Below are 10,637 nucleotides of genomic sequence, written 5' to 3' on the forward strand. Positions count from 1 at the left end.
GCGTATTGTTCTGGTAGGTCTGCTGGGTTAGCGGCGTTGTCTTGTGTGGTCGCCTCCGCTCGTCCTACCGTGGGGTTGCTTTTGCCGGCTGGTACTGGTGCTCGATACTCGCCGTCGCCGAATGTGAAGGTGCGGGTCGCCCAGTTGATCCGCGGGTTGTTTTTCGCGAGCCATGGCATCCCCAGGACTGCAATGGGCCGTCCGATGGGCGTGACTACGAACGATGTGCGCTCGGTGTGAGTGCCCATTTGCAGGGTGACCGGCTCGGTTTGTAGCGTGGCTGGTTTCCCTCCCGCTGTAGAGCCGTCCAGCTGGTGGAATGCCAGCGGCGTGGGGAGGGGGAAGCAGCGGAGGTCGAGTTTGGCGACTAGGTCGGGGTGGATGAGGTTTTTTGAGCACCCCGAGTCCACTAGTGCCGCGGCCGTGGTGGCTCCGTTGCCGGCGGAGAGTTGAATTGCTGCCAATATTACGGAGCTTTTGTCGTTTCGTTGAGGTGGTCCGCGTTGCTGTCCCACCGCCTGCCTCGCCACGCGTCTCAGAGCAAGCGGGGAGCATTTCCCGCCGGCTGGTCGGGGTCGGTATTGTCCTCTTCCCCCCAGTAAGCGTCCCAGCCCTCTTCCGGTGTCGCTGTGGCCACGGTCATTCGGCGGTGAGGGGGCGGCCCCGGGTTGGGTGGTTTGGGGCTAATTTTCGGGGCGGGCTTGGGCGCGCTGGTCGGCGGTCGGTTGGCGAAGCAATCCGCCGTCTTGTGCCCTAATTTGCCACACCTCCCGCAGGGCTCCCGGTTGAACTTCTTTTTTGGGTATATGGGGCCGGCCATCCCCCCGTGTGGTGCGGGTACCTTTTTCCCGGCATAGTTTGTGTCTTCCGTGGTTGTCATAAGGAAGGTGCGGTGCGCGTGTTCGGCTTTCCCCGCGAGGTGGATCCACCCGTGTAACGTTTCTGGGTCGTCGCGGTAGAGGGCCCATTGGAGAACGTCGCGGTTGAGCCCCCTTTTGAAGGTTTCCAGCAGGGTGGTCTCAGACCAGTCGCAGACCTTTCCCGCGAGGGCTTTGAACTCCAGGGCGTAGTCAGGGACCGTGCGTGTGCCCTGTTTAAGTCTCTGGAGTGCGCTTTTCGCCCGTACTTTAGCTAGGGGGTCTTCGAAGTAGTTTTTCATCTCTTTGATGAAAGCAGGGAAGGTGGCGAGGGCGGGGGAGCTGGACCCGTACAGTTGGACGTACCAGTCCGCCGCCCTGTCTTGGAGTTTGATCGCCACGGCGGCGATCTTGTCGGCCTCGGAGTCATAGGAGTGTCCGTGCCTCCCCATGAACTCCCTAGCGTTGGTCACGAAAAACGAGAGTTTTGAGGGGGTCCCATCGAAGAAGATGGGGAAGTCCTTTGGGGCCCGGGCGTTTTGTGCGGCCCCGCCTCTCGCTTCCCGGGGTGTGGTGTCGGCCGCCTGTGCCGTCTGCTGGCTCTCCGCTGGCCCGTGTGGGTTCGGTGCTTCGCTCGGGGTGTGGGCTTGTGCGGGGACGTCGTTGGGTGGCGCGGGGGGCATAAGCGCCTGGAGCATGGTCCGGAGTTCCGTCAGCTGAGCCCGCATGGCCGCGAGTTCAGCTCGTGCCTCCTCGTCCACAGCCCGCGCCGCCGCTGGGGCCGGTTCCGTTGGCGCGTCCTCGGGGGTGGGTTGCCGGTGGGGTTCATCGTCCCTCCGCCGCGGGTCCGCTTCCTCCTCCGTCTGATGGGTGTCTCCGTCGTCCTCCTCCGTGTTGAGCACCGTGGGGCTGTCGCTCCACGCCCGTTGCTGGGGTGCGATGTGGGGCGCGGGGTCCTCCGCTGGTTTCGGAAGTCGTGCTGCTCCCTCCCGCGGTCGGGTTGCCTCCGTCGCCATCTCCCCTTGGGGTTGGAGCTGAGGCTCGGGTCGGGTGGGGTGGGCGTCCATGGCTCCGGGAGTCCGCGGTGCCTCTGGCCTTGGTCGGTCCTCCTCTGTCTCTTGCCGCGCGGCTCGCCCTCCTTGCCCGCGCCGTTCCGGCCTCATCTTGCTGGTCTTCTCACCGTCTACTCCTCCCGCGGCTCGTTGTCGTCCGGTGGGGCTCGGCGAGGCTGAGTTTATGACTCTCAGCTTTATGTCATGCGCTGCCTACTTCTGAATAACGTTCAGACACTGGTTTGCAAATCAGGTTCTGGTTTATTTCAGGGCAGGTGCAACGTTGGTAGAAAAAAGCTGAGAGTGACAGGAGCGCGCCGGTGCGGGGTTTAAATACCCCGCGCCGGTCAGCGCCCCCTCGCTCACGGTCACGTCACCCCCCTTTGTCCCATGCGTTGCCCTGCCGGTGGGTGAGGGTTTCCGGGATCGCCCATCATCAGGTTTCCATTCTTCTGCTGATTGCTTTCAGCTGGGCGATCCCCGTTGTATTGCCGCTGATGGTTTGGGTGGCTCCGTGATTCCTTTGGCTATTGTTTGTTGGCCGTTAGTCGTTGTAGGTTGATGGCTACTTAACTTGTACCCCTTCACCTATTTCCTTGTCATTGTCATGAGTGCCATTGCGCTGATGACTTTTAGCTCAACGGCACTCATGACATGTCGCATGTATTTACAAACTGCAATTCGGCCTTTGAAGGTCTAAAAATAATATGTTATGAACAGCAGTTTGCAAGCAGGATGATTGAGGAAAGCAATGTCTACACATCCAGGAAGAATGAAGACCCAGGGATTCTACCAGTTTTCCCCAACCTTGAATCTTGTCAATTCCGTGTGTTCCACCCAATAGCTGCATGCATGCATGCATGCATGCATGCATGCATGCATATATATATATAGTCTCTTAATTTATCACTCTAAAAACTCTTTCTACTCTTTAAGCCTAGTGCAATTTAAGAACAGCAAGAGCCCACAAACTGTTTGCTACTCCAAATGCATCTCCAAGATAAAACAACCTACACTAGCTTGATTGTCTTTCTCACCCTGCTAAGCAATGTAAACATGTTATATCAATAACCTTCTAATCCTTACTAACAGACTATGCATTTAAGGGCATCACATTTTCTATACAATGAAAAAATCAGTTCCTCTTCAACAGTGCTCCCTGTGTTCACACCAGCCTCTCAGAGCCTCCTTCACTGCAATGACGGAGGTCCCATTATGAGTGTACACAAAGCCTCTGGAGTATGCGTAAGACAGAACTAAATGAAGAAGTGTGTTTTCCTTGCCCCTTGCCTGGGGATCTGTGGGTACAAAAAGGAGGCACAGAGGTCAGAACTACTGACCCGTTCCATGCCACAAGTCATACCTGGAATAATCTGCTAACACAAGTAGAAATCTACATCTGACGTAATATGGATCTGAGATGTTCTCTTTCTCCTGCCTGTCCAACACACTTCACTATAGCATCTACAATACCATAGATAAAACTCTGCAAAGTTTTGCATGTTGAAGATTGAAAGATCATTCTCCAGCAGCTCCAAGTAGGATTGAGAAGCTGCTGTCTGAAGTCATTGAAGGGTTAACAACAGATAGATGAATCACTGATCTGAATCAATATAAGAGAGCTTCCTATATTCCTAGTAGACTATCCTGTTCCTGTTTTAGTTAAATTTGACTTAGACTTCTATTTTCTACTGCCTTCTATTGAGAAGTACAAAGATGGAGGATCTATTCAGTTCATGCAAATTATGGGAGTGCATATGATTGACATGCAGGCTGGGGAATTCTGGGAGCTGAAGTCCACATATTTTGAAGGTTGCCAAGGTTGAGAAACTCTGATCTATGGTATTGCAATAATCATCACAAAATGCAGGAATATGCATATTTATCACTCCCAGGATGACTTTTATTTCAGGCTAATGGAAATAAAACTATATTTTATATCAGGCTAACTTTGCTAAAAGTCTATTTATAATTGTTTAGCCGTATATACCAAGCAGTCTTCTTTACACTACCATCTGTTTTATCACTCCAATTACCGTGCCAAAGCTGTTATTGTTTTAAGTGCTACCCTACAAGAAAACAAACAGATCATCCATAGCTTGTGCTACACAAAGATACCACGTTCCTGCTTACATTTGTAACAAGACCTATTCACAGTCATTTTTAGACAGGCAACTCTGTTGTTGAACCTCCTGGACAATTTATGGATTTGTATTCAGTCTCATTCTGGGTTGTCTAAAGCTACAACCAAGAATAAGAGTGATTTGATCTGCATGGTGCAGTAAACCTAGACATTCGTCACTCTTGTTTTGTGCGGAAAAACAGAAGAGAATGGAATTAGACATTCTTCTCAAATTCTCAAAGTCTTTAGACAGTGGCTTCATGAAAGGGATGGGGAAGAGAATGCAAGACATAAGAGATTTTCTAGAAAACTGAGTTCTAGGTCCTTCTTGGCAATGAAGTGAGGTGGCATTTCTTATGACCAAGCACGGGACACAAATATCTGCAAATTAGTATTTGTATTTATATGGGAAACTGTTCCACTTCAAAATCTGATCAAAGCTCAGGAAAGATTCTTGCTCCGAGTTTCTGTGTGCTGCAATAGCAGTGCAAATTCAAAACTGTATGGGCACACAATCCAGTGACATGAACATCTCATTTTCTCTTTGAACAACAAAGTTCCTTCAAAATTGCAAAAAGTAAACATGAAACATAGTGCAGAGGCAAACTTTAGCAGGCCCATTGGTTTGGGGCGAGGGGCGAGGTTTCATCTTTTGTCCTCTGGAACATATAGTTGTCCTTCAGAAACTATATATAAATCTGCTTAATTTACTGATTACAAAATCCAGCTCTCCTTAGGAAACATACAGTATAATGCTGATTATAATCACTTGGAAGGTAAAACTGTTTATGTATAGCAGTGAATGCTTGGACACGGATGCATATGCCAAGGCAAAAGCATTTGTCTACGCCCCCACCCCCAATGTACAATTGTCAAATTCATTTATTCCACACATGACTTGATAATCACCTGTCAATCAAATCTGGTGCCTTAACTGATTTCCAGTCCTCTGTTTCAATAATTGTAAAAGAAAGGGAGGGAACAAATCACCAAATGATCAAATACCCTGTTCATGCTACTGATGGTGGAGATGGAATTGGATTTCTATAGGCATTTTGCAGTTTGACCCTAGCCAGTCCAGAAATGCATTATTTTCAGGAAGAACATGAACAAGTGCTTAGAGATGGTAGAATATTCAGGAATATTCTGATGCATCTACACAAGTTTAGCTGTCCATATAGTATCTGATATAGTAACTGATGATGCAGCAATGAAAAACCATGAACAGGAGCAGCTGCCATTTCATCCCTAGAAGAACAACACTGTCTAAAAGTTATCTAAGGAGGCATCATGCCTCCCCACAGAAACCATCTTACTCCTTATCTTCAGCTGAAATTGTATCTTTGTTTACCGGGCCATGTTACTAGGACATTGAAATGTCACCTGCTCAGATGATTCAACAGTACTATATTGCCCAACATCATGTGATGGGCTCTGGAACATGTTAAAAGTACCATCTTGAAATGCCACGAGAGCTGATGAATTTCACGAAGTCTAGGTCTGGCCAGAAGTCAGCATCACTGGCGACATGTTAATGAACACATTCAGACAGGGACTCCGGTCTTCCGGCTCATTCACTGTACTCTTACTACCTATTTTCTGAATTCCCTGAGCAAGCAAGTAATGATAGGAACAATAAAGCTACTACTGTATCTCTAGTCTACAAACAACTGGGCTACCACTGAATGGTAACTCTTTCTTGCCATCTTGTGGTCACCTGGATTTTTGCAGACAGACAGGTAACATCCCAATTCCCATGTACTTGCCTTGCTTGGCAAGGATAAGTCTGCTCAAAATGAAGAAACCACTCAGGGCACCTTGCTCCAAAATCTTGAGTTGGAACTGTTAATAGAAGTATTATACCAGCTGCTGAAAACCCTCAGAATTCTCTTGACCCTTCAGAGCTGATTCAAATTATGAAGAAAGGAAAACAGGCTGCCTTAACATATGCCTGGATTAAAATATTTCTGGGCAAACAAAGTTAATGAGCCAGCTAGAGAAGACTGACAGTTTTGAACGTGCAAGATAATTTTATACTCCACTGCAAGATTGCTCATATAATCAACAGCAGCAGAGCTAATCAGACAAAAGTGCTTTCTGTGAGGTCAGATTGGTTATCCATCTTCTGCAGTATTGGTTTCACCAGCAGAAGCAGCAACCTCAGGGGCCACAAGGAAAGAGCAAATTGGAAACGCCAGAATGTGACCTTCTAATCCAGGGTTCCTCAACCTTGGCAACTCTAAGCTGTGTGGACTTCAACTCCCAGAATTCCCCAGCCAGCTTTCTGGGAGTTGAAGTCCACACAGCTTAGAGTTGCCAAGGCTGAGAAACCCTGTTCCAATCTATTTCATATGGATAGACTAGCGATAACGCAAAGGTCTAAAATACCATCAGGGCCTGTTTTGACCAATTGCTGAGGATGAGAACTTTTATGTGAACTACCAAAATTCTTCTCAGAGGCTTATACTCAGCCACAAGCCCTACCCTCAGAAAGGTTGCAATTAATTTTGCTATTTCAGTTTCACAATATTCTACTTCCTCTGGAGTGCGGTGGAGAGAACAATGCAACATTTACAAAATTAGCATCCCAAGGGAAAATGTCCTGGGTTAATCCCTTAAAAGACTTTGTCCATTCCACTATGTAACCTAGTCCCATACACACTCATTCCATCTCATTTCTCATTTTGCTATGGAGAGCTCTGCATCAGAGCAAAACACACTGAAAATATGCTGGAAGAAGTAACTGGTCCTCTTCAAAAGCTTTGTTTTCTTCTGTTTTCCAACTGCTTTTAATTTCATTGGACCGACACTGATGCAAATATTTTATTTCATGATGCAGCAGTCACTGCAGGAGAGAGAGGATACTGGGGCTGGATTGGCCAGTGCTTAATAATTTTATTGTCTTTATGCATAGGAGCAATTTATACACAAACAGAGATTACTGTTTAACTGGCCAATGTTCGGTCACATGCCAAGCAAAATAAACCAGAATGCCCTGCCACAATACTGTAGAGACTTTTGTTAACTAAACATATTAAACCAGCAGAGCTCTCAAGAGTTTAAAAATAGATTCAAGCCATTTTGTTTAGTTCAACATTTCAGTAACAGAGCTCTGAAACCACTTAACTGTCAGTATTGATTGCTTGTAACTGAACAGATAACAAAGCTAAGCAAAAACTCAACTACTGGGGACGTTCTGTCCCTCTTTTATGGATGGATATTTTACCACAACAACCACCCACTGATTATGATGCAAAACTAACCCGTAGATTATTTAAACTGGTATTTCCCCAGAAAATATGAACAAGAGAAACAAATGAAGCCTTGAAAAACTGACCACAATAAAGTTTCAATCTATAGCCTGGTTTCTGCGTTTTGCAGACAACATATTTATTGTGTAGAAGTAAATGTCATCACATTTAACGAACTTTATTTCCAAGTATGTGAGCTAAGTCTTGGCAGTTCAATTTTATGCCTGCTTACCCTGAAACAAACTGTACCATGCTCAGTGGGATTTAGTGAAAAGCAACTGAGCACTGGGGATTCAACCCAACATCTGTTTAAATCCAAAATACTTTGCCCAAATTGGACTATAAACCAGGTTATGTGTGTATTGCTGCTGTTATTATTATTGGTGCTCCATACCCTTCCCTAAACTACAGCTGCCCAGACTTATCGGCCTACAATCAGCATCATCCACAGCCAGATGAGACCTGGATGTGGATAATGAAATCTGTAGTTCTGCTATCTTCTGTCAGCCCTTCAAGGTAAATCAGACTAGGACACCAGAGTTCTGAATGCTATTACTACTTTTATTATAAGGTTACAGTAACAGATCTTGCAAGTCTGAATGCGCCCCCCACCCAGCTTTGTGAGAACTAGGGAGGGTCACGTTTGAGACACTTTCTCAAATTACATTTCTGTCCTGGACTCAGATTTCTTTTATCTGACCGTTGCCTTGGTTGTGGCTCTTCCTCCTTCAGGGTTTTTCCTATTGCCCATTACATCTTCCATTTGTTTTGTTTGTTGGTCTTATCAATGGAATCAACCTGTGCCTCATCTTTAAACCACATGCTGATAACTCATTTTCCAGCCCAGTCTATCCTTTGAGAACTCAATTAGTCTTTGGGAGATCCTCACAGATTAAACAACACACACGATTCCTGAGCGGAGCCTATCCAATATACTATAGCACAAACTTCCCCAACCAACTTGTCCCTTTTAGGGCGTCTTGGACTACAATTCCCACCACCTCCAGCCACCAGACTGACTATGGGAGTTGTAGCTGAAGATGATGCCTTTCAAGCGTGAAGACAGGCTGCCTTTCCCACAAGGGAGAGAGTAATGTTGTTAAGGGGTGGAGCAAACTTATAACAACAAAGAGGGCGTGCACGTGCCTTCACAGCACAACAGCTTTCTTGGGAACTTATGAGTGGCACACCAATCTCATGTGACAGCACTGTCATGCAACAAGAGATGGCTGAGGAAATGTTTTTCTTGCTGGTGTTGGGTCTTGGACTCAAGACCATCAATCAGGAGGTTCAAATGGGCTTGGAGCCACTACAATTCCAGACAGGTGTCATAAGACCAATGGAAGGGGACAGGAGGTGATAGGAAGGAAGAAATCTGCAACTTCTTTTGCCTGATGGGCACATGTGGTATTTGACAGCACATTATGAGCACTACAATTTTCACGGATGGGGGTTTCTGATTTAGAAAAAAATTTGGCACAGCTTCTCAAACAACCACAAGGTTAGGGACACCTCAAGCTAAGAGAATACAGAGGAACACTAGAATGATTGAAGTCCATGAAAGCCCACAGTTAGATGCATTATCTTATTTCTTCCCGCCTCCTGAAGATTTCTGGAGACATCTCTAAGCCTCAGATATTCTGACCATCCCCATTATTTCATTTATAACTTTATTATTGCTCTCGTTCTCCAAAAGTTGACTTGTTCTCAGAGGGTGTGCAAAAAACAAAACACAGCAATACAGACAGACTTGGAGCTTAGGAACATTACAAAATTATTGTACCTGGAGATTCAACCTATTCTGGGCTTGCATCACCCCAAACAGTTTAGATCAGTGTTTCTCAACCTCGGGAACTTTAAGAGGGGTGGACTGCAACTCCCAGTATTCCCCATGGCTGGCTAGGGAATTCTGGGTGTTGAAGTCCACCCCTCTTAAAGTTCCCGAGGTTGAGAAACACTGTTTTAGACCATCCTCTCCTGAACTGGCTCTGGAAATGAGCTGAGGTTACAGTTCTCACAATTTCTAACCCATTGAAAAAAAAAAAGCCCCGGGGCAGGGGCAGAGGATTATGGTTGTTGTAGTCCCCAAAGATCTGGGCTGTGCCAGGTTAGGGGAGGCCGATTTGGACAGCAAACCAGCCCCTGGCATGCATCTAAGCCGGAGATAAAATGTGACGTTCTCAGCTAGCATGAAACGACCGTTCGTTCCGTGCAGGGCGCCGCGGGGCTGGCTCGTTCGCCCTTCGCCTGCTGGTTATCGGAGAGTTCCGCTTGCCAGAGATCTCCTGCCCAGGATGACGCCACAACCCAGGAACAAAAACAAAGCCACTGCAGCCTGGCGCAGACAGATGTGCGCTCGAGACAAAGCATCCCGCGTTGTTGTTGTTGTTGGTACGGTGGCTCTTATTTGCAAAACCGTCTATCTGGGAAATACGCGTCCGATCCAAGATCCGCTTCTCCCTGGCTGGTTCCCCCCTTCCCCGGCTGCCCCGGGAGCCCCCCCACCCCCGGCTCCCACTCCGCACGGACCAAACCCGCGGCAGAGGCGAGTCCCGCACCGCGGGCGCGCCTCACCTGTTCCGCTCGTTGACGCAACCGCCGTGGTCCTTCCCGTCCAGGAACCTGGTCCAGCCGTCCGCCGTCTTCACCCAGTTCTGCCCCGGCGACCGCCAGTCCTGCCCCAGAAAAGGCATTGCGGACAGCCCGAAAGAGGAGGACGCCGGCAAAGAGCACAGGAGCGCGCGCCTCGGGGCGCCTCCAAAGCAGAAGCGCTCAGGAAGCCCCGGAAACGCCGCCCGGGCTGGAGACGGCCGGCTGTTTAGGACGCCGCTTCCCCTCCGCCCCTCGACACCCAGGCCCCCAACCGCCTTCTCTGCCCGGGCTCGCGCTGCCTCGCTATTTATCCGGGGCCGCTGCTGCCTGTTTGTTGCCGGAAGAAGCGCGCGAGCTCCGCCCCGCGCTCGGGGAGGGGGGACACGTGGCTTTGTTGATGGCTGTGACTTCCCGGGATCCAAGCGAGAGCGAGAGCCTGGCCGAGGGGCGGGGGCGTGGGGTTTGCTTTGGCCGCGGTGGCCCGTTGCGCAATCCTGCAGATGGAAACTTTTGCCCTGATTTGGGGGCCCCGCTCAGCTGCCCAGGCTCAATATTTTCAGGACCCCCGAAGCAAAAAACAAAAGCGAAGGGAGGCTACTGTAAGACAGAGTGCACCAAGGTGCTCCAGTTGTTATTGTTTTTGTTGTTGTTGTTATTAGTAGGTTGGACAATACCTTCATTAAAGGTAAACTCTCCTTTGAGTTAAATCCACTCTGGATGATTTTTGGAACCGGTTCTGGGAATTTTCTTGGCAATGGTCCAT

The 10,637-nt window shown here is 48.4% G+C and overlaps 1 protein-coding gene across 1 annotated transcript in view; it reads right to left on the minus strand.

Moving 5' to 3' along the window:
* FBXO32 (F-box protein 32) overlaps nucleotides 1–10,167 on the minus strand; it is a 35,143-nt gene extending 24,976 nt beyond the window's left edge. The window contains exon 1 of the mRNA XM_063299646.1: nucleotides 9,857–10,167. Coding sequence (XP_063155716.1) covers nucleotides 9,857–9,975 — 119 coding nt within the window. The 5' untranslated portion in view covers nucleotides 9,976–10,167. The remainder of the gene's footprint in view (nucleotides 1–9,856) is intronic.
* Between the last annotated feature and the right edge of the window lie 470 nt (nucleotides 10,168–10,637).

The sequence above is a fragment of the Candoia aspera genome, chromosome 3 (assembly GCF_035149785.1).
Source record: "Candoia aspera isolate rCanAsp1 chromosome 3, rCanAsp1.hap2, whole genome shotgun sequence".
Classification (NCBI taxonomy): Eukaryota; Metazoa; Chordata; class Lepidosauria; order Squamata; family Boidae; genus Candoia; species Candoia aspera.